This window comes from Leishmania major, chromosome 31 (genome assembly GCF_000002725.2).
Source record: "Leishmania major strain Friedlin complete genome, chromosome 31".
Taxonomy (NCBI): Eukaryota; Euglenozoa; class Kinetoplastea; order Trypanosomatida; family Trypanosomatidae; genus Leishmania; species Leishmania major.
The window spans coordinates 347,200-375,110 of NC_007272.2; the positions used below are offsets into that span (position 1 = coordinate 347,200).

At 62.9% G+C, this 27,911-nt stretch overlaps 5 protein-coding genes across 5 annotated transcripts; all 5 read right to left on the reverse strand.

The window, feature by feature from the left end:
• Positions 1-2,528: 2,528 nt before the first annotated feature.
• On the reverse strand, positions 2,529-4,394 carry LMJF_31_0930 (putative sodium stibogluconate resistance protein; the record flags this gene model as incomplete). Its single annotated transcript, XM_001685026.1, has 1 exon — positions 2,529-4,394. The coding sequence occupies one exon, from the start codon at positions 4,392-4,394 to the stop codon at positions 2,529-2,531; it is 1,866 nt and encodes a 621-aa protein (XP_001685078.1).
• A 2,181-nt stretch (positions 4,395-6,575) lies between these two features.
• LMJF_31_0940 (hypothetical protein) lies at positions 6,576-7,487 on the reverse strand (the record flags this gene model as incomplete). The annotated part of the gene is made up of 1 exon (XM_001685027.1): positions 6,576-7,487. One exon carries the CDS (start codon positions 7,485-7,487, stop codon positions 6,576-6,578), a length of 912 nt encoding a protein of 303 aa, XP_001685079.1.
• Positions 7,488-10,184: 2,697 nt separating this feature from the next.
• LMJF_31_0950 (putative sodium stibogluconate resistance protein) lies at positions 10,185-12,050 on the reverse strand (the record flags this gene model as incomplete). The annotated part of the gene is made up of 1 exon (XM_001685028.1): positions 10,185-12,050. One exon carries the CDS (start codon positions 12,048-12,050, stop codon positions 10,185-10,187), a length of 1,866 nt encoding a protein of 621 aa, XP_001685080.1.
• A 5,802-nt stretch (positions 12,051-17,852) lies between these two features.
• On the reverse strand, positions 17,853-19,718 carry LMJF_31_0960 (putative sodium stibogluconate resistance protein; the record flags this gene model as incomplete). The annotated part of the gene is made up of 1 exon (XM_001685029.1): positions 17,853-19,718. One exon carries the CDS (start codon positions 19,716-19,718, stop codon positions 17,853-17,855), a length of 1,866 nt encoding a protein of 621 aa, XP_001685081.1.
• A 5,181-nt stretch (positions 19,719-24,899) lies between these two features.
• Positions 24,900-27,548, reverse strand: LMJF_31_0970 (conserved hypothetical protein; the record flags this gene model as incomplete). Its single annotated transcript, XM_001685030.1, has 1 exon — positions 24,900-27,548. One exon carries the CDS (start codon positions 27,546-27,548, stop codon positions 24,900-24,902), a length of 2,649 nt encoding a protein of 882 aa, XP_001685082.1.
• Positions 27,549-27,911: the final 363 nt, after the last annotated feature.

Sequence of the window (27,911 nt, forward strand, 5' to 3'; positions counted from 1 at the left end):
GCACGTAGAAGATAAGACACAAACAGGAGGGGGGAAGAGCGAAGCAAGAGGGAGAGAGGAGGGCGGTGCAACACAACGCAAGATGAGCGCACATGACACGAGAGAGACAAGGAGGACGAGAAAGAAGGCGGAGAGGGAGCGGCAGGAGCAGCCCGAAAAAGAATACACCACAGAGGCAACGCACTCTGCATTCGCGCTCATCCGCACGCACGTCGTAAATACTGTCGCCCTCACTTGGCGCCCCAAAAGCAGAAAGAACGTACTCGCAACATGCGAGGGCGGCGCACCGCCGCGAAGACAAGCACCAGAGAGGCAAGACAGCAACGCAACACACTTGAAAAGTGTGAGGAGACCCTCACTTTTCTCCTCTTACATCGATGGGAGCAGAAGTGCAAACACAGCTCACGCAGTGCCGCATGTACCGCTGCGTAAATAAAGCCGGTGAAAATGCAGCGAGCTCATCTCATTACATCTTTGTATACATATGTCTTAAACAATATCAAAACTACTTTCAATAACCCAGGCAACACGCACATACGCCGGCGGCTCGCCTACCTTCGCAGGCATACGGCCGAGGCCTCGTCGCCCAGGGCGAGGCGTCTGCCGCCGAGCCGGGCCACGCGCCTAGCGGGCTCCTCTCGCCCCTCCCCGCCCCGCCCCGGATGCGCGCTGCCCCACAGGCGCCACACGCACCGGCGTGGGCTGCACGCGTCGACACAGGCGGACACCGCCCATGAGCCTGTTCCACCGCGGCGCTGCTGCCTGGGAGAGGGAGGGAGGCGTGCCTCGGTGGCCTGCCCGCGTGTGCCGCCACGGCCGCCAGTGCCTCCGGCGCAGCGCCAGCGCAGCCCTCTGCCCGCCCACACCAGCAGTCCGCAGCCAGCACCCGACGCCAGGCCGCAGGCCCCTGGCGCACCCACAGTGCAGGCACTCGGCCCTGGTGCCACCACGCCGTCGCCGGCATCCTCAGGCGAAGCAGGGAGTAGGCGACGCGTACATCAGAATCGAAGACGAAAAAACACTTCCGCGTAGTTGGGTGCGCCATGGTATGAAAGAGGGGACGTTGAGGCCCGTGGCAACAGCCGCCCATGCCCCGCCGCTCACACTCCGCAGCGAGAAAGCACATCGCAGAAAACGAAAAACGAGAAGAGACAAGCAGCAGTCCACCAAGCAATGCAAGCCTATGTGAGGTGAGAATCGGTGCTGGGCCTTTCCCTTCCCTCTGCTTTCGGTGAGGAGTCACGAGCGGAGCCTGGAAAGTAAGCTTCGACGAGAAGCGAAAGGAGCCACAACCGCCGCAGCTGCACCAGGTTTTGTCAGCCATAGTGGTGACCAGCGACGGCAGAGATGTGTATGACAGACACAAAGACGAGGTCAACGAGCCGAGCGCAAACTGGTGCACTTAGCGAGCACAGGGGCATCACATATGTGTACAGCCCAAGTGACGATAAAGAGAGAACAATAAAAGGGTTCTGCAAAACACATTATCTCATGCGGGAGCCGCGACGCTATCGCAGACAGTGAAACAACAGCGTTATGTATGATGAGCTTATATCTAGAGGCACCAGCACAGCACCATTCTTCCTTTTCACAATGTGCTCCTCTACCTTGAACACGCCGGGCAACACGCACATACGCCGGCGGCTCGCCTACCTTCGCAGGCATACGGCCGAGGCCTCGTCGCCCAGGGCGAGGCGTCTGCCGCCGAGCCGGGCCACGCGCCTAGCGGGCTCCTCTCGCCCCTCCCCGCCCCGCCCCGGATGCGCGCTGCCCCACAGGCGCCACACGCACCGGCGTGGGCTGCACGCGTCGACACAGGCGGACACCGCCCATGAGCCTGTTCCACCGCGGCGCTGCTGCCTGGGAGAGGGAGGGAGGCGTGCCTCGGTGGCCTGCCCGCGTGTGCCGCCACGGCCGCCAGTGCCTCCGGCGCAGCGCCAGCGCAGCCCTCTGCCCGCCCACACCAGCAGTCCGCAGCCAGCACCCGAGGCCAGGCCGCAGGCCCCTGGCGCACCCACAGTGCAGGCACTCGGCCCTGGTGCCACCACGCCGTCGCCGGCATCCTCAGGCGAAGCAGGGAGTAGGCGACGCGTACATCAGAGGCATCAGCGTCGGCATCAGCGTCGGCATCAGCAGCAGCGCATGTGAGTGCGACCGGAAGCGCTCGCGTACAAGTGAGCAGGCGCACATGCTCAAAGAGCGAGTGGCGGAGAGGACCGAGAGAGAGAGAAAGGGAAAAGGAAGCCGGCGGCTCAGCACCGCTATGGGGCAGAGCAGCAGCTCACATCATCCAAGGCAAGGAAGAAAACACACGCAAGCAAAACATATGAAAAACAACAAACAAAAAGTGGTGAGCGGCCTCAGCAGCACGCCTGCGGCACGCGCCACCGCTAAACTGACCGCAGAGTTTCACTACATGCAGCCGCGAGGAGAAACGAGCAACAACCATGTCAGCAAGGCTACACCGACGCACGCATGGTTTTCTGACGCGCATCATAACACGGAGGCAAGGTAGCAGCGCGTTCCCCTTACCCCTCCAGATGCTTGCGCAGGAAGGATGCCATCATGTGCCACTCGCTGGAGGCAGGGCCGTAGAGTCCCAGCACAAGATTCATCGCATTATTCATAAACTCACGGAAGTGAGGCTCTCTGGTAGCTTTCTGTAGAACACAAGAAAGAAGTAGCGAGGGAAGAGCAAGTGCGCATGCCTCCTCCAAGCAAAGAGCGACGCACGTACGCTCATCGCTGAGGTGGAGGTCCGTGTTGATGTGCCGCCGTTTCTTGATGAGCCTCTCCTCGCACTTCTTCGTAAGAGCCTCCCGCTTCTCAGCATCAGCGCTGTCCTCCGATTTCCGGGGGTTCCGGTGTGAGCCGGGCGCTGCGCCACCGCCGTCCTCGGGCACAGGCACAGCAGCGCTGCCCCTCTGCCAGTGGACATCTGCAGCTGCTCTGGGCACGTGAAGCTCCTCATGCTCCGCCATGGTGGCATAGTGCGCAAAAGTGCTCTTTCCAGGCACAAACCCCGGCAGCGACTTCTTCAGCATGTACAGGCTGCACCCGGGCACGATCACAAGTCCACTATTGAAGTGCCACCTCGTGTAGTGGTAGCTCAGGCGCTCTGCGGGGGAGCGCAGCTGCGCCTGCGAATGCCGGCTCACGTTCTCCTGAACAGTCAGACGAACGGTGCGAGCCAGGATCAGCGGAATCAGCGCAGACTGCGTAGGTGACCACGGGTAGCCGGAGGCGTACAGGTGGCGGTGCTGATCGTTGCCAAAGGAGAGAATCTTCTGGCTACCCATGTGGGAGCTGGCACCCATCGAGCTGAGACACTCGCGGTCGAAGTTCGACGGCTTCGGCAGGTTCGCCATGATCAGCCGACTCAGGTACTCGTTCGGGTACTCCCCCGCGAGGTCCAAGACCAGCCGGCTCACCATGTCCAGGTGCTCCACAACGTTGGCGTGAACGCGATTCACCTTTCTCTGATCCGTCAGGCAGCTGTAGCTCCGCAGCAAAAGAGCACAGTAGTTGGCAAGAAAGACAAGACAGTAGTAGCGGCAGTTCGCCTCCAGCAGCTGAAGAGTGAAAAGCAGCGACGCCGTGCGATCGATCGTGCGCCACTTCTGCTTCCCTTCATTGGAGCTGTGCGCATCAGCGTTTGACTGGGCGGTGTGCTCCGCGGCGCCCGAGCAGATCTTCAGGTTGCGCACCTTTGCGTAGTCGATAAAGCCGCCACCGTCGCCGAGCCTGGCCTCCTTCCACAGCATCAGGCAGTGCAGCAGCATCTGAGTGTGGGTGATGGTGAAGATGCAGTAGCGCGCGGCGAGCCCGGTGACCTTCTCCACATGCGCTGTGGAGGGGATCAGCTGTAGGTACGTGTGCCCAATATCAGCGAGCAACCGATAGTAGTCCATGATATGAGTCAGGTCCCCGTCAAGCGGCAGGAAGACGTCAACTACCTTGGTATCGTACACGGGCTGTGCACCGTTCGTCCTTGCGTCCGTCTGCTCCGCAGAGTCGCCGCCATCGCCCCTGTCATCGCTGCCCGGCAGCTCGTCCGCCTTGTCCGTCACGCTACCCCCACGCACGGGCTGCGGCTGCACATCGTTGCACGAGCCCAGCGGACCGTCAACGGCCGGGCCTGCGCCGACGTCCTCCTGCACACCGTCCTTCGGCAGCGACGCGCCGCCGCCCTCAAAACCAGCGTTGCGCTCCTTCTGCAGCACCGCCCTTGTGAACGTGTCCCAGAAGCGCCGCCCGGGGTGCCGTGTCAGCGCCTGCACAAAGTACACTTCCGACACGGTGAAGCGGCCTTCCTGCGCGGCCTTCACGCCGCGGTAAAACACCTCCGGGTGTCCTTCGCCCTCCAAGGGCACCGAGGACTGCCTGTTGCCCATTCCAGCGCGGGCACTGTGGGCAGAGCGGCAGGCAACGGCAGATGCGTAAAGGAGAGCGGAGAGCGGAGTGGCCGGCGATGACACTCGTCAACTGCGCAGCCGGGGGAGGGGGGAGGGGGAGCCGCTGTGCGGTGGACAGCAGAGGAAGTGCGAGGAAGGCTCGTGGGAGCAAAGCGGGAAGCGAGAGGCACACGGACGCTGTTATTTCAGCTGCTCGCAAGCACGAGGCAGGGGAGGAGGGGGGGGGTGCAACGAGAGGCGTGGGGGAGAGCAGGATGGAGGCATGAAGCACATGCTTCACGGAGGGTGGACAGCACCAGAAGCCGCCGTCACAGCAGTGCTGTAGCAATACAGGCATCAAGAGCCACATCACCGCGGATCCGAATTCGGCGCCTGCCCGTGTGCGTGTGTCGCGCGCGCGCAACTGCCCCGCCAGCCGGCTCACGTGCAGCAGCATACAATGCGGTGGGCCTGGTCTTCTGCCTACGGGTTGTTTGTGTCCGTCGGGCGTGCCCCTCACAGATCGCCACGGGCCACGCGGGCTACTGAGTGCGACTACCCTCGAGGAAAGCGGGATGCCGATTGTGCTTCGTCACGCACGCAAGGGAGCAAAGAAGGGGAGAAGCAAAGGCGCAGTTCGATTCCCGCACAGGCGCCCCCTCTTCCGCCCTCGAAGCCAGCCACGTCGTGCGGGTGAAAACAGTCTCTTCAATCAGTGTGGCCGGAGGCGAGCCCGTGCGAGGTGAGGCAGCCACGGCACGGTCCGCAAGGGGGGGGGCACACCGATACGACATCACGCAGCCAAAGCCACCGCCGCATCACACGCCGTGACTGTTTCGCAGCACAGCGTAATGCTGCAGAGGTAGCAGGCAGATGTCCCCAGATCACGGAGCCCGACCACAGGCGGGCAGCCAAGCATAGCAGTCGGCCGGCTTTTCCGTGTTCGTGCGGGAGGTCCAAGAGCAAAAGGCACAGGGGCATCGCGCAGTGCGTGGGTGCAGGGGCCACCGGCGAGAGCGGCGGCATGCCCGGCTCAAGCGCGTCGCCTCGCCGTCGAACACACGCTCACGCGCGTGCGCCGGCCCGGACGATCCAGCCTGAGATGGAGGGAAACGAAGGGCGCGAGAGAGCAGCACACGCACGGCCAGAGGGGAAGAAGAGGGGACAACAACGCGAGGGGCGCGAAGCAGATGAAGCGCACGCAAAGTCGCGCCTACCAAGGCGGCGCAAGCCCTCGGGGGCAGGCAGACGATGAGAGAAAAGAGGGCCTGCCGCAGCGGTCTCTCCCCCTTCCGCTGTGGTGCTTCGCACCCCTCAGACGCTGCGCCGCGTGCAGGGCGTGCGGGAAAGTGCAGCGAGAAGAGCACAAGGGCGATGTAGCGGAAAGCCGACACGACAAGCGTGCACGTCAGTGCCGAGGCCGACGGCAACGTTGAGCGACAACGCAAGAGGGAGCTGCCGTCGGACAGCATGCACATCACGGCGAGGAGGCGCGCGCAGAGGCATTAGCGGCAAGACCGAGGTCGGCGACCGCCCGCCGAAAAGAACCCGAGCGGGTCCCACTTGCCGCGAGCGACCATCAGAGGCTCCGCTCGAGTGCGCTGCGTGGCATGACCACTTCGGCCGACTCCGCGCCGCGCAGCGTCTCCGCCATATTCGCCAGCGCCTGCATGTAGAGCGGAATCGCCGGCCAGTGATCCTGTGACCGGGCGCAGCACAGCCAGCCACCATGGCGTCATCTAGGCACAGCAGCACAAACGCCGTGCGCGGCGCAGGCGCCGTGGCCCTTACAGCATCATCGGCCTGTCCCAGGTGGGCACTGCTAGCCACTCCGTCGGCTCGGGGGCTCGGCACGGCGGCCGTGGTGCCGTGCACAACCGTGTGCACAGGCGACGCCATCACGCGGACCTCGTCCGCAGCGCGTGCCGTCATCTCCGCTCCGTGTGCCTTGGTGCCCCTCCCCGGCACAAGCCCCCGGGATACAACCTCTCGGCCGTGCACGGGCTGCATCCACGGTCACCACGAAACAGAGACACTCACCCCCAGCACATGCAGCGGCGGCACGTGCGCTGTGCAGGGGACGAGAGCTGCGCACCGGCACCGCCTGGCCCGCACAGGTGTCGATGGCGGTCGCTGCTGAGACACGCCCACCGGCGCGTAAGCGAGTTCGAGCACCGTTTCTCAGCGGGGAGCGGCCCGTCCAGCGCATCCGAGGTGAGCGGCGGCATGTGCGCGGCAACGAGCTTGCCGACGTACTCCTGTGCAGAGCCGCTGGCAACATTCCGCAGGAGCCCGAGCACGGCATCCAAGTGCCCCCGGCACACCGACATGCACGACCCTCTGCACGTGGGGAGCCGGCACGGCGGCGTGCGCGCCCGTGTGAGGGGGCTGCAGTAGCCGACCAGAGAGGACTGCTCGCAGTAGCGGCAGCCTGCCTCCACGAGCGCCAGCGTCCACAACATAGACGCCGTGCGCGACATGCGCCGCCACTCCCGCTTGCTGGCTCCTGCGTTGTCTCTGCCTGTCCCTGCGCAGCGTCGTGCGCCGGCACAGCAGTCGCAGCGATCCGCAGACCTCGAGTCCTGCGGTGGTCGACAAAGTCACCGCCGCCACCGAGGCCCTCCTCCCCCCCCACAGCGTCGAGCAGCGCAGCTGCAGACACGCCAGCGCAATATCCACCAGCAGCCGGAAGAAGCCCAAGATGCCCGTCAGGCGGCTGTTGAGAGGCAGAGGAATGGCCACGGGGCTCGCTCCTCGCGCCTGCTGCGCCGCTTCCTCAGGGAAGCGGGCCTCCACATCCGCGCTACCCTGAGTGGCTTTCGCATTCTCACCAGAGAGGCAAACGCCCCAGCCGATCCCCACGCCGCAGTCGCCTCGGTACGCCGATCCGCCGTTCCGCTGTTCGCCGCCCTCTCGTTCGCTCACGTCCGCATGCGCCCCTGCATGCAAACGCGGGCTGCAGCGCTTCGCCACGCTTTGCCACCGCCCCGGATCCGCGTGTCCCAAGGTACGGCCCCGACAAGCCGCAGCGGGCCTGCTGAAGTCCCGGCGCCCATCACAAAGGCAGGCCCGCACCACCACTGCCGCCTGCATCAGATCGAGGCGAGCTCGAGAGCGGCCCAGCACACAAAATGGAAAGAAACGTGCAACGCACCTATGCTGAGGCAGCACCACCGCCACTGCCTGGTGCTCGCGTGCCGTGTGGCAACCCAGTGCACGAAAGGAGACGGGTGCGAGCGTCAGTGAGACGGTCGCTCGGAACGGAGAGAGAAGCAGGAGCAAAACACAGAAAGTGCACAAGGACAGCAAGAGCAGCGACGGCAGGCGCCGCGTCCGCGAGCACAGAAGGCGAGACACACATATTCCGTCGGAGCTGCCTGTCTCCAGCTGCACAGGACACACCTGTGACTTTCATCCCTTAGTGCCCCAACGGCAGCGGGGGCAGCCGCAGCAAAACCGACACAGGAGAGGCAAGGCCTTCCTTACCTCCGCTCCCAAAGCCCGGGCCCCCTTGCAGCGTCCTCATCCATCTACGGCCGCCGGCAGCAAAGCAGCCCTCAGCAGACCCGTCTGCACAACGTGTCCGCTCTACGCCACCGTCTGTACGCTCCGCCGTGGCCCTGTCAGCCACAGACGAAGAGTCGGGACGTGCAGCCGTCCGCCACACAGCGTCCCGTGTACAGGGCACGCGCATCATCCATGCAGTGGGGCCGCCGCTCGCGGTTCTCTGTCGTCGTGTCTCTCTCCGCAGATATGCCGTTCACAGGCAAGCACACCAAAAGAAGGAAAGGGAAAAAGGCAGCCGCCATCCGCACGCACCACCACGGTGTCACACTCACGACCACCCCTCGCGCTGCGTTCGTGGAAGGGCTTCGGATAAGCACAGCATACAGTTTCCAGTCCGCCTCTCACACGCGCACGGCAGGCACGGCCGTGGAGGGAGGGGCGCGACTGCATCGATGGGTACGGCGAAGGCGACGCACCTAGATCGGAAACGAAAACAAGCAAGAAGAAAACGTTTTTCACAAGGTGACGCGCAGCGCAGAGGGAAAGACGGACGGGGTGCCCTGAAGGTAATCACAGTGAGCTGCGGTACCCCCCCCCCGCACACCGGGGGAGCGAGAAAACGGGGCCACACACAGTCAGAGGCAGTGAGAGCGCCCCTTGAGTGCACGTGGCAAGGTTGCTTTCCTGCCCTCCCTTCCTTCTGCTCTCGCGCGTTCCTCGGCGTGATTGCGTTTGCCCCGCCCCTTCGCCCACGACTCTACACCGCATCGCGTCCACTTGGTGGGAGGCGGGAGAGAGGCGAGGGGGAAGGCGGCGAGGAAGGGGAGGAAGAGGAAGAAGGGGAAGACACCGGGAGCAAGGGAGCACGTAGAAGATAAGACACAAACAGGAGGGGGGAAGAGCGAAGCAAGAGGGAGAGAGGAGGGCGGTGCAACACAACGCAAGATGAGCGCACATGACACGAGAGAGACAAGGAGGACGAGAAAGAAGGCGGAGAGGGAGCGGCAGGAGCAGCCCGAAAAAGAATACACCACAGAGGCAACGCACTCTGCATTCGCGCTCATCCGCACGCACGTCGTAAATACTGTCGCCCTCACTTGGCGCCCCAAAAGCAGAAAGAACGTACTCGCAACATGCGAGGGCGGCGCACCGCCGCGAAGACAAGCACCAGAGAGGCAAGACAGCAACGCAACACACTTGAAAAGTGTGAGGAAACCCTCACTTTTCTCCTCTTACATCGATGGGAGCAGAAGTGCAAACACAGCTCATGCAGTGCCTCATGTACCGCAAAATAATATTAGTCCCTTAGAGTACCAGACACTTACGAGAATCTACCTTATCTACACACATATGGGCATAGATGCCCCAAAATACTACGGGCACTTCAACAACTATACACATACGCCGGCGGCTCGCCTACCTTCGCAGGCATACGGCCGAGGCCTCGTCGCCCAGGGCGAGGCGTCTGCCGCCGAGCCGGGCCACGCGCCTAGCGGGCTCCTCTCGCCCCTCCCCGCCCCGCCCCGGATGCGCGCTGCCCCACAGGCGCCACACGCACCGGCGTGGGCTGCACGCGTCGACACAGGCGGACACCGCCCATGAGCCTGTTCCACCGCGGCGCTGCTGCCTGGGAGAGGGAGGGAGGCGTGCCTCGGTGGCCTGCCCGCGTGTGCCGCCACGGCCGCCAGTGCCTCCGGCGCAGCGCCAGCGCAGCCCTCTGCCCGCCCACACCAGCAGTCCGCAGCCAGCACCCGAGGCCAGGCCGCAGGCCCCTGGCGCACCCACAGTGCAGGCACTCGGCCCTGGTGCCACCACGCCGTCGCCGGCATCCTCAGGCGAAGCAGGGAGTAGGCGACGCGTACATCAGAGGCATCAGCGTCGGCATCAGCAGCAGCGCATGTGAGTGCGACCGGAAGCGCTCGCGTACAAGTGAGCAGGCGCACATGCTCAAAGAGCGAGTGGCGGAGAGGACCGAGAGAGAGAGAAAGGGAAAAGGAAGCCGGCGGCTCAGCACCGCTATGGGGCAGAGCAGCAGCTCACATCATCCAAGGCAAGGAAGAAAACACACGCAAGCAAAACATATGAAAAACAACAAACAAAAAGTGGTGAGCGGCCTCAGCAGCACGCCTGCGGCACGCGCCACCGCTAAACTGACCGCAGAGTTTCACTACATGCAGCCGCGAGGAGAAACGAGCAACAACCATGTCAGCAAGGCTACACCGACGCACGCATGGTTTTCTGACGCGCATCATAACACGGAGGCAAGGTAGCAGCGCGTTCCCCTTACCCCTCCAGATGCTTGCGCAGGATAGATGCTATAATGTGCCACTCGCTTGAGTCAGAGCCGTAGAGTCCCGTCACAAGGTCAGTCACATTATTTATGAACTCGGCGCTCTCAGGGATACCAGACATTTTGCGTAGGGTCGATGCGAAACGCAGTGAGGGGAGAGCAGTGGCGCACGCCTCCTCCAAGCAAAGAGCGACGCACGTACGCTCATCGCTGAGGTGGAGGTCCGTGTTGATGTGCCGCCGTTTCTTGATGAGCCTCTCCTCGCACTTCTTCGTAAGAGCCTCCCGCTTCTCAGCATCAGCGCTGTCCTCCGATTTCCGGGGGTTCCGGTGTGAGCCGGGCGCTGCGCCACCGCCGTCCTCGGGCACAGGCACAGCAGCGCTGCCCCTCTGCCAGTGGACATCTGCAGCTGCTCTGGGCACGTGAAGCTCCTCATGCTCCACCATGGTGGCATAGTGCGCAAAAGTGCTCTTTCCAGGCACAAACCCCGGCAGCGACTTCTTCAGCATGTACAGGCTGCACCCGGGCACGATCACAAGTCCAGTATCGAAGTTCCACCTCGTGTAGTGGTAGCTCAGGCGCTCTGCGGGGGAGCGCAGCTGCGCCTGCGAATGCCGGCTCACGTTCTCCTGAACAGTCAGACGAACGGTGCGAGCCAGGATCAGCGGAATCAGCGCAGACTGCGTAGGTGACCACGGGTAGCCGGAGGCGTACAGGTGGCGGTGCTGATTGTTGCCAAAGGAGAGAATCTTCTGGCTACCCATGTGGGAGCTGGCACCCATCGAGCTGAGACACTCGCGGTCGAAGTTCGACGGCTTCGGCAGGTTCGCCATGATCAGCCGACTCAGGTACTCGTTCGGGTACTCCTCCGCGAGGTCCAAGACCAGCCGGCTCACCATGTCCAGGTGCTCCACAACGTTGGCGTGAACGCGATTCACCTTTCTCTGATCCGTCAGGCAGCTGTAGCTCCGCAGCAAAAGAGCACAGTAGTTGGCAAGAAAGACAAGACAGTAGTAGCGGCAGTTCGCCTCCAGCAGCTGAAGAGTGAAAAGCAGCGACGCCGTGCGATCGATGGTGCGCCACTTCTGCTTCCCTTCATTGGAGCTGTGCGCATCAGCGTTTGACTGGGCGGTGTGCTCCGCGGCGCCCGAGCAGATCTTCAGGTTGCGCACCTTTGCGTAGTCGATAAAGCCGCCACCGTCGCCGAGCCTGGCCTCCTTCCACAGCATCAGGCAGTGCAGCAGCATCTGAGTGTGGGTGATGGTGAAGATGCAGTAGCGCGCGGCGAGCCCGGTGACCTTCTCCACATGTGCTGTGGAGGGGATCAGCTGTAGGTACGTGTGCCCAATATCAGCGAGCAACCGATAGTAGTCCATGATATGAGTCAGGTCCCCGTCAAGCGGCAGGAAGACGTCAACTACCTTGGTATCGTACACGGGCTGTGCACCGTTCGTCCTTGCGTCCGTCTGCTCCGCAGAGTCGCCGCCATCGCCCCTGTCATCGCTGCCCGGCAGCTCGTCCGCCTTGTCCGTCACGCTACCCCCACGCACGGGCTGCGGCTGCACATCGTTGCACGAGCCCAGCGGACCGTCAACGGCCGGGCCTGCGCCGACGTCCTCCTGCACACCGTCCTTCGGCAGCGACGCGCCGCCGCCCTCAAAACCAGCGTTGCGCTCCTTCTGCAGCACCGCCCTTGTGAACGTGTCCCAGAAGCGCCGCCCGGGGTGCCGTGTCAGCGCCTGCACAAAGTACACTTCCGACACGGTGAAGCGGCCTTCCTGCGCGGCCTTCACGCCGCGGTAAAACACCTCCGGGTGTCCTTCGCCCTCCAAGGGCACCGAGGGCTGCCTGTTGCCCATTCCAGCGCGGGCACTGTGGGCAGAGCGGCAGGCAACGGCAGATGCGTAAAGGAGAGCGGAGAGCGGAGTGGCCGGCGATGACACTCGTCAACTGCGCAGCCGGGGGAGGGGGAGGGGGAGCCGCTGTGCGGTGGACAGCAGAGGAAGTGCGAGGAAGGCTCGTGGGAGCAAAGCGGGAAACGAGAGGCACACGGACGCTGTTATTTCAGCTGCTCGCAAGCACGAGGCAGGGGAGGAGGGGGGGGTGCAACGAGAGGCGTGGGGGAGAGCAGGATGGAGGCATGAAGCACATGCTTCACGGAGGGTGGACAGCACCAGAAGCCGCCGTCACAGCAGTGCTGTAGCAATACAGGCATCAAGAGCCACATCACCGCGGATCCGAATTCGGCGCCTGCCCGTGTGCGTGTGTCGCGCGCGCGCAACTGCCCCGCCAGCCGGCTCACGTGCAGCAGCATACAATGCGGTGGGCCTGGTCTTCTGCCTACGGGTTGTTTGTGTCCGTCGGGCGTGCCCCTCACAGATCGCCACGGGCCACGCGGGCTACTGAGTGCGACTACCCTCGAGGAAAGCGGGATGCCGATTGTGCTTCGTCACGCACGCAAGGGAGCAAAGAAGGGGAGAAGCAAAGGCGCAGTTCGATTCCCGCACAGGCGCCCCCTCTTCCGCCCTCGAAGCCAGCCACGTCGTGCGGGTGGAAACAGTCTCTTCAATCAGTGTGGCCGGAGGCGAGCCCGTGCGAGGTGAGGCAGCCACGGCACGGTCCGCAAGGGGGGGGGGGGCACACCGATACGACATCACGCAGCCAAAGCCACCGCCGCATCACACGCCGTGACTGTTTCGCAGCACAGCGTAATGCTGCAGAGGTAGCAGGCAGATGTCCCCAGATCACGGAGCCCGACCACAGGCGGGCAGCCAAGCATAGCAGTCGGCCGGCTTTTCCGTGTTCGTGCGGGAGGTCCAAGAGCAAAAGGCACAGGGGCATCGCGCAGTGCGTGGGTGCAGGGGCCACCGGCGAGAGCGGCGGCATGCCCGGCTCAAGCGCGTCGCCTCGCCGTCGAACACACGCTCACGCGCGTGCGCCGGCCCGGACGATCCAGCCTGAGATGGAGGGAAACGAAGGGCGCGAGAGAGCAGCACACGCACGGCCAGAGGGGAAGAAGAGGGGACAACAACGCGAGGGGCGCGAAGCAGATGAAGCGCACGCAAAGTCGCGCCTACCAAGGCGGCGCAAGCCCTCGGGGGCAGGCAGACGATGAGAGAAAAGAGGGCCTGCCGCAGCGGTCTCTCCCCCTTCCGCTGTGGTGCTTCGCACCCCTCAGACGCTGCGCCGCGTGCAGGGCGTGCGGGAAAGTGCAGCGAGAAGAGCACAAGGGCGATGTAGCGGAAAGCCGACACGACAAGCGTGCACGTCAGTGCCGAGGCCGACGGCAACGTTGAGCGACAACGCAAGAGGGAGCTGCCGTCGGACAGCATGCACATCACGGCGAGGAGGCGCGCGCAGAGGCATTAGCGGCAAGACCGAGGTCGGCGACCGCCCGCCGAAAAGAACCCGAGCGGGTCCCACTTGCCGCGAGCGACCATCAGAGGCTCCGCTCGAGTGCGCTGCGTGGCATGACCACTTCGGCCGACTCCGCGCCGCGCAGCGTCTCCGCCATATTCGCCAGCGCCTGCATGTAGAGCGGAATCGCCGGCCAGTGATCCTGTGACCGGGCGCAGCACAGCCAGCCACCATGGCGTCATCTAGGCACAGCAGCACAAACGCCGTGCGCGGCGCAGGCGCCGTGGCCCTTACAGCATCATCGGCCTGTCCCAGGTGGGCACTGCTAGCCACTCCGTCGGCTCGGGGGCTCGGCACGGCGGCCGTGGTGCCGTGCACAACCGTGTGCACAGGCGACGCCATCACGCGGACCTCGTCCGCAGCGCGTGCCGTCATCTCCGCTCCGTGTGCCTTGGTGCCCCTCCCCGGCACAAGCCCCCGGGATACAACCTCTCGGCCGTGCACGGGCTGCATCCACGGTCACCACGAAACAGAGACACTCACCCCCAGCACATGCAGCGGCGGCACGTGCGCTGTGCAGGGGACGAGAGCTGCGCACCGGCACCGCCTGGCCCGCACAGGTGTCGATGGCGGTCGCTGCTGAGACACGCCCACCGGCGCGTAAGCGAGTTCGAGCACCGTTTCTCAGCGGGGAGCGGCCCGTCCAGCGCATCCGAGGTGAGCGGCGGCATGTGCGCGGCAACGAGCTTGCCGACGTACTCCTGTGCAGAGCCGCTGGCAACATTCCGCAGGAGCCCGAGCACGGCATCCAAGTGCCCCCGGCACACCGACATGCACGACCCTCTGCACGTGGGGAGCCGGCACGGCGGCGTGCGCGCCCGTGTGAGGGGGCTGCAGTAGCCGACCAGAGAGGACTGCTCGCAGTAGCGGCAGCCTGCCTCCACGAGCGCCAGCGTCCACAACATAGACGCCGTGCGCGACATGCGCCGCCACTCCCGCTTGCTGGCTCCTGCGTTGTCTCTGCCTGTCCCTGCGCAGCGTCGTGCGCCGGCACAGCAGTCGCAGCGATCCGCAGACCTCGAGTCCTGCGGTGGTCGACAAAGTCACCGCCGCCACCGAGGCCCTCCTCCCCCCCCACAGCGTCGAGCAGCGCAGCTGCAGACACGCCAGCGCAATATCCACCAGCAGCCGGAAGAAGCCCAAGATGCCCGTCAGGCGGCTGTTGAGAGGCAGAGGAATGGCCACGGGGCTCGCTCCTCGCGCCTGCTGCGCCGCTTCCTCAGGGAAGCGGGCCTCCACATCCGCGCTACCCTGAGTGGCTTTCGCATTCTCACCAGAGAGGCAAACGCCCCAGCCGATCCCCACGCCGCAGTCGCCTCGGTACGCCGATCCGCCGTTCCGCTGTTCGCCGCCCTCTCGTTCGCTCACGTCCGCATGCGCCCCTGCATGCAAACGCGGGCTGCAGCGCTTCGCCACGCTTTGCCACCGCCCCGGATCCGCGTGTCCCAAGGTACGGCCCCGACAAGCCGCAGCGGGCCTGCTGAAGTCCCGGCGCCCATCACAAAGGCAGGCCTGCACCACCACTGCCGCCTGCATCAGATCGAGGCGAGCTCGAGAGCGGCCCAGCACACAAAATGGAAAGAAACGTGCAACGCACCTATGCTGAGGCAGCACCACCGCCACTGCCTGGTGCTCGCGTGCCGTGTGGCAACCCAGTGCACGAAAGGAGACGGGTGCGAGCGTCAGTGAGACGGTCACTCGGAACGGAGAGAGAAGCAGGAGCAAAACACAGAAAGTGCACAAGGACAGCAAGAGCAGCGACGGCAGGCGCCGCGTCCGCGAGCACAGAAGGCGAGACACACATATTCCGTCGGAGCTGCCTGTCTCCAGCTGCACAGGACACACCTGTGACTTTCATCCCTTAGTGCCCCAACGGCAGCGGGGGCAGCCGCAGCAAAACCGACACAGGAGAGGCAAGGCCTTCCTTACCTCCGCTCCCAAAGCCCGGGCCCCCTTGCAGCGTCCTCATCCATCTACGGCCGCCGGCAGCAAAGCAGCCCTCAGCAGACCCGTCTGCACAACGTGTCCGCTCTACGCCACCGTCTGTACGCTCCGCCGTGGCCCTGTCAGCCACAGACGAAGAGTCGGGACGTGCAGCCGTCCGCCACACAGCGTCCCGTGTACAGGGCACGCGCATCATCCATGCAGTGGGGCCGCCGCTCGCGGTTCTCTGTCGTCGTGTCTCTCTCCGCAGATATGCCGTTCACAGGCAAGCACACCAAAAGAAGGAAAGGGAAAAAGGCAGCCGCCATCCGCACGCACCACCACGGTGTCACACTCACGACCACCCCTCGCGCTGCGTTCGTGGAAGGGCTTCGGATAAGCACAGCATACAGTTTCCAGTCCGCCTCTCACACGCGCACGGCAGGCACGGCCGTGGAGGGAGGGGCGCGACTGCATCGATGGGTACGGCGAAGGCGACGCACCTAGATCGGAAACGAAAACAAGCAAGAAGAAAACGTTTTTCACAAGGTGACGCGCAGCGCAGAGGGAAAGACGGACGGGGTGCCCTGAAGGTAATCACAGTGAGCTGCGGTACCCCCCCCCCCGCACACCGGGGGAGCGAGAAAACGGGGCCACACACAGTCAGAGGCAGTGAGAGCGCCCCTTGAGTGCACGTGGCAAGGTTGCTTTCCTGCCCTCCCTTCCTTCTGCTCTCGCGCGTTCCTCGGCGTGATTGCGTTTGCCCCGCCCCTTCGCCCACGACTCTACACCGCATCGCGTCCACTTGGTGGGAGGCGGGAGAGAGGCGAGGGGGAAGGCGGCGAGGAAGGGGAGGAAGAGGAAGAAGGGGAAGACACCGGGAGCAAGGGAGCACGTAGAAGATAAGACACAAACAGGAGGGGGGAAGAGCGAAGCAAGAGGGAGAGAGGAGGGCGGTGCAACACAACGCAAGATGAGCGCACATGACACGAGAGAGACAAGGAGGACGAGAAAGAAGGCGGAGAGGGAGCGGCAGGAGCAGCCCGAAAAAGAATACACCACAGAGGCAACGCACTCTGCATTCGCGCTCATCCGCACGCACGTCGTAAATACTGTCGCCCTCACTTGGCGCCCCAAAAGCAGAAAGAACGTACTCGCAACATGCGAGGGCGGCGCACCGCCGCGAAGACAAGCACCAGAGAGGCAAGACAGCAACGCAACACACTTGAAAAGTGTGAGGAGACCCTCACTTTTCTCCTCTTACATCGATGGGAGCAGAAGTGCAAACACAGCTCACGCAGTGCCGCATGTACCGCTGCGTAAATAAAGCCGGTGAAAATGCAGCGAGCTCATCTCATTACATCTTTGTATACATATGTCTTAAACAATATCAAAACTACTTTCAATAACCCAGGCAACACGCACATACGCCGGCGGCTCGCCTACCTTCGCAGGCATACGGCCGAGGCCTCGTCGCCCAGGGCGAGGCGTCTGCCGCCGAGCCGGGCCACGCGCCTAGCGGGCTCCTCTCGCCCCTCCCCGCCCCGCCCCGGATGCGCGCTGCCCCACAGGCGCCACACGCACCGGCGTGGGCTGCACGCGTCGACACAGGCGGACACCGCCCATGAGCCTGTTCCACCGCGGCGCTGCTGCCTGGGAGAGGGAGGGAGGCGTGCCTCGGTGGCCTGCCCGCGTGTGCCGCCACGGCCGCCAGTGCCTCCGGCGCAGCGCCAGCGCAGCCCTCTGCCCGCCCACACCAGCAGTCCGCAGCCAGCACCCGAGGCCAGGCCGCAGGCCCCTGGCGCACCCACAGTGCAGGCACTCGGCCCTGGTGCCACCACGCCGTCGCCGGCATCCTCAGGCGAAGCAGGGAGTAGGCGACGCGTACATCAGAGGCATCAGCGTCGGCATCAGCGTCGGCATCAGCAGCAGCGCATGTGAGTGCGACCGGAAGCGCTCGCGTACAAGTGAGCAGGCGCACATGCTCAAAGAGCGAGTGGCGGAGAGGACCGAGAGAGAGAGAAAGGGAAAAGGAAGCCGGCGGCTCAGCACCGCTATGGGGCAGAGCAGCAGCTCACATCATCCAAGGCAAGGAAGAAAACACACGCAAGCAAAACATATGAAAAACAACAAACAAAAAGTGGTGAGCGGCCTCAGCAGCACGCCTGCGGCACGCGCCACCGCTAAACTGACCGCAGAGTTTCACTACATGCAGCCGCGAGGAGAAACGAGCAACAACCATGTCAGCAAGGCTACACCGACGCACGCATGGTTTTCTGACGCGCATCATAACACGGAGGCAAGGTAGCAGCGCGTTCCCCTTACCCCTCCAGATGCTTGCGCAGGAAGGATGCCATCATGTGCCACTCGCTGGAGGCAGGGCCGTAGAGTCCCAGCACAAGATTCATCGCATTATTCATAAACTCACGGAAGTGAGGCTCTCTGGTAGCTTTCTGTAGAACACAAGAAAGAAGTAGCGAGGGAAGAGCAAGTGCGCATGCCTCCTCCAAGCAAAGAGCGACGCACGTACGCTCATCGCTGAGGTGGAGGTCCGTGTTGATGTGCCGCCGTTTCTTGATGAGCCTCTCCTCGCACTTCTTCGTAAGAGCCTCCCGCTTCTCAGCATCAGCGCTGTCCTCCGATTTCCGGGGGTTCCGGTGTGAGCCGGGCGCTGCGCCACCGCCGTCCTCGGGCACAGGCACAGCAGCGCTGCCCCTCTGCCAGTGGACATCTGCAGCTGCTCTGGGCACGTGAAGCTCCTCATGCTCCGCCATGGTGGCATAGTGCGCAAAAGTGCTCTTTCCAGGCACAAACCCCGGCAGCGACTTCTTCAGCATGTACAGGCTGCACCCGGGCACGATCACAAGTCCACTATTGAAGTGCCACCTCGTGTAGTGGTAGCTCAGGCGCTCTGCGGGGGAGCGCAGCTGCGCCTGCGAATGCCGGCTCACGTTCTCCTGAACAGTCAGACGAACGGTGCGAGCCAGGATCAGCGGAATCAGCGCAGACTGCGTAGGTGACCACGGGTAGCCGGAGGCGTACAGGTGGCGGTGCTGATCGTTGCCAAAGGAGAGAATCTTCTGGCTACCCATGTGGGAGCTGGCACCCATCGAGCTGAGACACTCGCGGTCGAAGTTCGACGGCTTCGGCAGGTTCGCCATGATCAGCCGACTCAGGTACTCGTTCGGGTACTCCTCCGCGAGGTCCAAGACCAGCCGGCTCACCATGTCCAGGTGCTCCACAACGTTGGCGTGAACGCGATTCACCTTTCTCTGATCCGTCAGGCAGCTGTAGCTCCGCAGCAAAAGAGCACAGTAGTTGGCAAGAAAGACAAGACAGTAGTAGCGGCAGTTCGCCTCCAGCAGCTGAAGAGTGAAAAGCAGCGACGCCGTGCGATCGATCGTGCGCCACTTCTGCTTCCCTTCATTGGAGCTGTGCGCATCAGCGTTTGACTGGGCGGTGTGCTCCGCGGCGCCCGAGCAGATCTTCAGGTTGCGCACCTTTGCGTAGTCGATAAAGCCGCCACCGTCGCCGAGCCTGGCCTCCTTCCACAGCATCAGGCAGTGCAGCAGCATCTGAGTGTGGGTGATGGTGAAGATGCAGTAGCGCGCGGCGAGCCCGGTGACCTTCTCCACATGCGCTGTGGAGGGGATCAGCTGTAGGTACGTGTGCCCAATATCAGCGAGCAACCGATAGTAGTCCATGATATGAGTCAGGTCCCCGTCAAGCGGCAGGAAGACGTCAACTACCTTGGTATCGTACACGGGCTGTGCACCGTTCGTCCTTGCGTCCGTCTGCTCCGCAGAGTCGCCGCCATCGCCCCTGTCATCGCTGCCCGGCAGCTCGTCCGCCTTGTCCGTCACGCTACCCCCACGCACGGGCTGCGGCTGCACATCGTTGCACGAGCCCAGCGGACCGTCAACGGCCGGGCCTGCGCCGACGTCCTCCTGCACACCGTCCTTCGGCAGCGACGCGCCGCCGCCCTCAAAACCAGCGTTGCGCTCCTTCTGCAGCACCGCCCTTGTGAACGTGTCCCAGAAGCGCCGCCCGGGGTGCCGTGTCAGCGCCTGCACAAAGTACACTTCCGACACGGTGAAGCGGCCTTCCTGCGCGGCCTTCACGCCGCGGTAAAACACCTCCGGGTGTCCTTCGCCCTCCAAGGGCACCGAGGACTGCCTGTTGCCCATTCCAGCGCGGGCACTGTGGGCAGAGCGGCAGGCAACGGCAGATGCGTAAAGGAGAGCGGAGAGCGGAGTGGCCGGCGATGACACTCGTCAACTGCGCAGCCGGGGGAGGGGGGAGGGGGAGCCGCTGTGCGGTGGACAGCAGAGGAAGTGCGAGGAAGGCTCGTGGGAGCAAAGCGGGAAGCGAGAGGCACACGGACGCTGTTATTTCAGCTGCTCGCAAGCACGAGGCAGGGGAGGAGGGGGGGGTGCAACGAGAGGCGTGGGGGAGAGCAGGATGGAGGCATGAAGCACATGCTTCACGGAGGGTGGACAGCACCAGAAGCCGCCGTCACAGCAGTGCTGTAGCAATACAGGCATCAAGAGCCACATCACCGCGGATCCGAATTCGGCGCCTGCCCGTGTGCGTGTGTCGCGCGCGCGCAACTGCCCCGCCAGCCGGCTCACGTGCAGCAGCATACAATGCGGTGGGCCTGGTCTTCTGCCTACGGGTTGTTTGTGTCCGTCGGGCGTGCCCCTCACAGATCGCCACGGGCCACGCGGGCTACTGAGTGCGACTACCCTCGAGGAAAGCGGGATGCCGATTGTGCTTCGTCACGCACGCAAGGGAGCACAGAAGGGGAGAAGCAAAGGCGCAGTTCGATTCCCGCACAGGCGCCCCCTCTTCCGCCCTCGAAGCCAGCCACGTCGTGCGGGTGGAAACAGTCTCTTCAATCAGTGTGGCCGGAGGCGAGCCCGTGCGAGGTGAGGCAGCCACGGCACGGTCCGCAAGGGGGGGGGCACACCGATACGACATCACGCAGCCAAAGCCACCGCCGCATCACACGCCGTGACCGTTTCGCAGCACAGCGTAATGCTGCAGAGGTAGCAGGCAGATGTCCCCAGATCACGGAGCCCGACCACAGGCGGGCAGCCAAGCATAGCAGTCGGCCGGCTTTTCCGTGTTCGTGCGGGAGGTCCAAGAGCAAAAGGCACAGGGGCATCGCGCAGTGCGTGGGTGCAGGGGCCACCGGCGAGAGCGGCGGCATGCCCGGCTCAAGCGCGTCGCCTCGCCGTCGAACACACGCTCACGCGCGTGCGCCGGCCCGGACGATCCAGCCTGAGATGGAGGGAAACGAAGGGCGCGAGAGAGCAGCACACGCACGGCCAGAGGGGAAGAAGAGGGGACAACAACGCGAGGGGCGCGAAGCAGATGAAGCGCACGCAAAGTCGCGCCTACCAAGGCGGCGCAAGCCCTCGGGGGCAGGCAGACGATGAGAGAAAAGAGGGCCTGCCGCAGCGGTCTCTCCCCCTTCCGCTGTGGTGCTTCGCACCCCTCAGACGCTGCGCCGCGTGCAGGGCGTGCGGGAAAGTGCAGCGAGAAGAGCACAAGGGCGATGTAGCGGAAAGCCGACACGACAAGCGTGCACGTCAGTGCCGAGGCCGACGGCAACGTTGAGCGACAACGCAAGAGGGAGCTGCCGTCGGACAGCATGCACATCACGGCGAGGAGGCGCGCGCAGAGGCATTAGCGGCAAGACCGAGGTCGGCGACCGCCCGCCGAAAAGAACCCGAGCGGGTCCCACTTGCCGCGAGCGACCATCAGAGGCTCCGCTCGAGTGCGCTGCGTGGCATGACCACTTCGGCCGACTCCGCGCCGCGCAGCGTCTCCGCCATATTCGCCAGCGCCTGCATGTAGAGCGGAATCGCCGGCCAGTGATCCTGTGACCGGGCGCAGCACAGCCAGCCACCATGGCGTCATCTAGGCACAGCAGCACAAACGCCGTGCGCGGCGCAGGCGCCGTGGCCCTTACAGCATCATCGGCCTGTCCCAGGTGGGCACTGCTAGCCACTCCGTCGGCTCGGGGGCTCGGCACGGCGGCCGTGGTGCCGTGCACAACCGTGTGCACAGGCGACGCCATCACGCGGACCTCGTCCGCAGCGCGTGCCGTCATCTCCGCTCCGTGTGCCTTGGTGCCCCTCCCCGGCACAAGCCCCCGGGATACAACCTCTCGGCCGTGCACGGGCTGCATCCACGGTCACCACGAAACAGAGACACTCACCCCCAGCACATGCAGCGGCGGCACGTGCGCTGTGCAGGGGACGAGAGCTGCGCACCGGCACCGCCTGGCCCGCACAGGTGTCGATGGCGGTCGCTGCTGAGACACGCCCACCGGCGCGTAAGCGAGTTCGAGCACCGTTTCTCAGCGGGGAGCGGCCCGTCCAGCGCATCCGAGGTGAGCGGCGGCAGGTTGGGATCAATAGGCGAGTGCCGCGGTGCTGTGTAGCCTTTGTGGTGGCCGCTGCGCCAGTGATGCTATGAGGCCATGGCGTCGAGGTGATGTGTGTAGAGCAACGGCGACAGCATAAGCAGCGCAACAGAGGCAAATCATATACATAAAGGCATATGCATACATATACATGTATATATGTATCTATAGGTGCGTAGATCACCATCAGTGACGGAGACAGAGTGTTAGGCGAGTAAGACTCACAAGAGGAAGGCTGTGAAGGGTGGTTACTCGGCTCGTACGAGAGAATCGAATTCATCATACGCTTGTGGGGAGCCTGAGTTTCACGTGTTTGCGGTCCCCCTTCTGCAGACGGCCACGAAGCGCGCACCACAACCGCCATCACCGGCAACCAGGAAACTCAATGGAGCGTCGCATAAACCCCCTGCACAAGTAGGGAGCATCACCAACCGGGCATCGCGATAGTCCTACCTACGTGTGCGGCCCGCCCGTCTTTCTCGGACAGCCTGTATTCGGATTGCGCTTGCTATTTCTCTCATGGTAGCACGCCTGCGTCACGGGTGTGCGTCCGTGAAGACGGTATCGTTTTCGTTTTTGTCGTTGTTCAAGGGCGTACTTCCGAGTATGTGGGCGTGTGTATGGAAACAGTCGGGAGGCAAAGGCGGGTGTGATAAGGGAGGGAGCGAGAGAGAGAAGAAGGGGTGGCTTGCACACCGCTCATGAGGCCGAATGGTCATTGCAGACGCATGGAACACAGAAACAAACAAAAACGGAAAAGACGGGGCCCGCTTGGCGCTTAGAAAGACAGAATTGAAGCAAATGAAGAAGACAGACCAAATCAAGACAAAACACAAAAGAAAAGTTATCAAAGAAGCCCGTGAAGAGATGAGAAGAAATGCGGGGGAGGGGAGAACGCAACGGAAAACCGCTGCGAGCGTAGCGGATCGGTCGTGACAACAGCAACGTCCTTGTACGTGGAAGAGAGCCGAAAGCAGAGGATTGGGTAGCCTGGTAGCGTGTCCGAGTCGCACACATCCGCACACCACTTCCCGATAGCTCGACGTGAAGGGCAACAGAGAAAAATAGAAGAGCGTCACCAAAAGAGGGCACCGAATGATAGAGCCCCCCACACGGCGTTGGCTCAGGCAGAGACGGCGATCACGCACATGACAGCGATACGCCGCTGGAGAGCCTGCAGGTAGGGCAGATAACGTCCGCGGTGTGCGTTGCGTGAAGGTATCAGATGTGCAACACACTTTCTCTTAGGACTTGCTCCTTCGGCGCAGGCGAACCCGCCTACAACAAGAGCCCTGCACGGAGGTTTACCGCTACAAGAGTGCATCACGGACAATGAAGCGAGCGTGAAGGTGCTGGCTGAAAGGCCGTGAGCGAGAGAAGCTTTAGTGAGATGGAGCCAACTTCAGAGAGAGAGAGACTCACATGCGCGTCCCTCAGCTCTACCTGTACCCCCACTGTTGCTTTTGTTACGTTTATCGTGCCATCAATCCCTGCTGCGCGCGTGTGTGTTGTTGTCCAGGTGTGCGGGCGGGGGGTACGGGTGGCCACACGAACACACACGCTAAGCGCACACGGTACAGGCACCCGATCACAGGTGAGAGAGAGGAGCACCCGTCACAGCGACAAGCGTCAGCCATGCGAGCATTTTTCGTTTTCAGCGTATTTTTTACATCTTGGATGGCATGGCGTTCGCCCCGCCAACGTCAGCGAGAGTCTTCTCTCTCTCTCTCCCTCTCTCTCTCTCTCTTTCCGTTTTTGATCGTGTTTCGTGCGCACGCTGCGTCGCTTTCGTGCTCTCCAGCGGGTAACGGGGCGGGGGCATCGTCGGGGCGACTCACGTGAAGCTCCACCACCCCCACCACGCCTTCGGATGCTGTAGGGAGGACAGGGTGAGGATGCAGCGGTACAACAACGAGAGAAAAGAAAAAAACAAGGAGAAGAGAGAGCGCAGATCGTTACGGAAGAGGTCCTCTGCTCGAAGAAAGGGAAGAAAAAGGCAAAGCACAGTGCAGAAAGTACAAGATACAAGACACTAAACACACACACACACATGCGGGTACACGCCCACACAGCATCCCTACGCTAAATGGGTTCCGCGGCGCTCTTGCCGTTGCCGGGGTCGCTTTCCACCGCCGTCATCACCACGGACCCGGGCAGGTGAAGCTCATCAGGGCGCTTGTACGCAACGTACAGTGCCGCAATCACGCCAACCACCGTGATGCCGAGGCACACCCACACAAGCGGGAACTCCTCCTTGGACTTTGCCGCCGCCACCGACAGGCACGCGGCCAGGGCAACAATCAGCAGCTGCATCGCCGACATGGCTTCGTTGAAAAGGCGTAGGACAGATCGGACAGTGTGGGCTGGAGAGCAACACACGAAGTGCGACGCTAGCGAGTGTGAAATCCTTGAAGAGTAAAAACAACAGGCGAAATACGGTGAGGGAAGAGGAGGGAGGGGGGAGGGGGGCGCAGCTGAATCTGCGAAAAGCGGAAACACACCACCCACCGAGAGACAAAAGCAGGATGATGTATAGGCAAAGGAGAAGAGGGCAAGCAACAGAGCCGCGACGTTGTCGTGTTGTTTTCGAGGAGCGGGTAGATCGCATACAGGCGCCATCTAGCGTCGTGCAAAGACACGGCCAGAGCTCTCCCTTGCAATGGGCTGACAGAAGACGAGAACTCGGCCTTCGTGTGAGTGGAGAGGCTGACCGAGGAGACAGGGGGGTGTCGTTTGCATGTCGCTTCGGGTGGCTTTGAGCTTCAAACAGGGGAGGGGGCATTTCGTTCAGTAAAAATGAGCAGCTTAGTCATGTGCAGAGTGCACGTTGTCCAGCATCGCCCTACAACGAGCTCCACGCGAGCATCCAATCGAGGCCGGGACAGATATGCAGCCGTTCGCAATGCGCCACCTTTTACCACAGAGCTGCATCGTTTCACCGGTCCGGCGGTCTCCTGGCGAGTCGCAGCTTCAGCACATGAGCGGAGCGAAAAAGCCGTACCACAAGCTCCACCTTTCTGGCAGAGATACCGTTCACGTGCGTCACGTACGGATACTGCTGCAGCAAGTCCGCAGCCGACTTTCCCGATAGCGGTGCAATTTCCGCCTTTTCCCTCTCTTCCCGTGTGCATGAAAGCTGGAAACAAATCACAGCTGCATGGCTGCTGGCGTCGTGAGAGCCGCCAAAGCGAACCTTGAAGTTGGATGCGTTCGTGCGAGCCCGTAGTGCCTGAAAGGGCCACTTGGACCTGTTGCTCTTGCGTTCAAACACAACGTCCACAAACGGATGCGGATCTTCGGCGGCTCGCCTCGATTGCGGGAGACATGTCGTTGACCTCTCAGCAGTGAGGCAGCGCCTGCCCGGTAGGCCGCGGCTGCACGGAAGCTCGCCGGGGTTAGCAGACGGAGACTTCACACCGCCGCGGTGGGTGGCTCTCATTGGGGTGCTTTGCACGGTCGAATCCGGTGGCTGATCCTGACGCGTTGCCGACACAATGGCCTTGAGGAATTCGTCGTCTGTGTCGGAAAGTGACGATGGTCCGTCTGAGGTTGCTCTTGCTTGTACTACGTTCTGTCGAGCACTCCTGCCACGCATGTGGTCTGGCCTCTTGCTCATCGCTTCTATGCCGTTTTCTGCGGCCCCTTGCCCTTCGCCGGGACTTTTTGCCAACGACGTGAAAGATGCGACGGTGGCCGGCAGTTGCGACGGTGGCGTCGTCGATTCTTCGAGAGCCTTCGAGAAGGCGCTGAATAACTCCTGGACCGTTGCGTATCGTCGGGCCTCGTGTCTGACACTCGTGTCGGCATCGGTGGCCTCATGGGCGGCGGTCGCCCGGTCTGGCGGTTCTGGAGTCGCGGACCGTTCACAGTGACGCACCCGCGCATGACGCAAGAAGCGGCGGTGGTGCGGGCTAACGGCCAACCGTGTGTGTAGCCGGATGTCGAGGAAGCGGAAGACAGCTGCAATGCACTTGGCGTTCTCTGCATCCTGCGCATCCGCCTGCTCGGAGCTACTGTTACCCGGGAAACCAGCACTGTCCACTTCCTTTGATGTTGATTGCCCGCGCTGCGAATGCCTGGTGCTGTTGCGCACGCGGTGAAGCATTACTTCAAAGTTCAACAGGTATGCAACGAGGTACCGCAGCCGCACCATCTCACTCAAGAGCAGCCACAGCTTGTCTCGCGTGGAGAGCGACACCGGCGCCGAGCTCGCCTTTGCGCTCGTGTCCCCGTTCCGCAGTGAAACGCAGAAAAGCAAGTCAGAGACGTTCGAACGCGGCCGATCTCTGAGCGCCGCTGCAACGTCAGCGCGACTCGTGACGAAGCGGAAGAGATGCGTCGACCGAAGAGACTCACATTCTACTCGCTGCTGGCGAGAGGTCGACGACGTTGAGGGGGAGACGCGCACGAAGTACAGGAGCTCATCGAAGCTAAACAAGTCGTCTCGCACCTCACGGAGAGACAACGAAGGCGGTGAAGGCATGCCTGGCTCCTGGTCAAGCAGAATGAGGCGATCAGCAGCGGCCTCCTTGGAGGCTCCCTCCACGTCCTTCTGCACTGCAAGCGACTCGAGCTTTCGGAGAACACCGCGGTGGCAGTTCTGCACGGCGCTCCACAGGCGCTGGCGCAGCTCCTTCTGAACCGCGGGCTGCCGCAGAACAGCGACGAGAAAGTTTGCCGCCTGCGCGCGGTCCCACTGGAGGCTTGTCACGTCATCCACACGCAGTAGGGGGCTGTCTTTGAAGACAAAGGTGGCAGTGGGGCAAGGCAATTTGGCATCGGGGTAGACGTGTGGTCCGCCGTACCAAGCGTGAAGGATGGCATGCTCGGCGATTGCAGAGATGAGCGTGTGCGGTATCGTCGCGAGCAGAAACGGAAGCGAGCTCCCGAAGAAGAACGAAGTAGACGGCGACTGTGCTGTGCTCGTGGGAGAGGTCAAAGCACAACACATTTCACCTGACCCCAAGCGGTCGCTGGCCAGCCGGTTGGCAGCACGCCACAGACGCCGGTGGTCCATGATGCGGCGCTCTATTGCCCTCGTCATCTGCGACACCGTCGGCCAACGTGCCACCGCCGCTGCCGGGGCACCAGCAGCGGAAGCAACACAAGTGGCAGGCGAAGACAATGCCTGGGCAGGACCGGCATCAGCCGATACCGCATCGGCAGACGCAGGCGCTGAGGGCGGCGCGTCGGCCTCACCTGTGCAACCCGCCGACTGTCGTGCAGCAGGTTCGAGCATGCAGTTCTCATCAAGGGAGTCGTAGTCAGTGCTGCAAAGCCCACGGAGGGCAAAGGTGTCTTCGGGTTGCGTCTGAGAGAGGCCGCGTGCACGTGCAACCACGTTTGCGTACGAAAACGGTTGCACGTGAAGCGCCCCTAGGAGCTGCCTGCGCGCCTCTCTGTATTGCTCCGGTGCTGCAACTAGCTCGCTTTCCGCGCGATCAGCTTGCTGCGCCTTGAGCGCTGAGTCCCTGTGTGGGCGCGCAGAAGCGGTGTTCGCGGGGGCAACGCCCATGCGTGCCAGATACTCCGACACCCACGGACGCACTGAGGCGGTACAGAAGTGTACCTTGCTCGGTTGCATCTTAGCGTCGAATCAAGTGCTTAAAAACGAATACGGTGCCCAAGTCGCATGAAGACATTTTCAGCAAAGTTCGCTGCTGTCTGCTCGGGCAACGGTAGCCACCCCCTACTCAGCACCATGCCGTCGCACACAAAGGAGGCACGCAGTCGTGACACCTCAGCGTTGTCCTCCGGCTCTGCCTCGGCACTGCGGTCCTTCGTGCAAAGTGGGAATGGAAATGAGAAGGCCAGAAATGGGACGGCAGAATGGAGTGCAAAAGCTCGCCATGCGGAGACGGTGAGGGGGCGAAAGCACATCAGGTGCGCCGCGCATTTTTTTGTGAGGCAGCTCAGCACGTGCCTAACCGACATGTGTCTCTGCGCC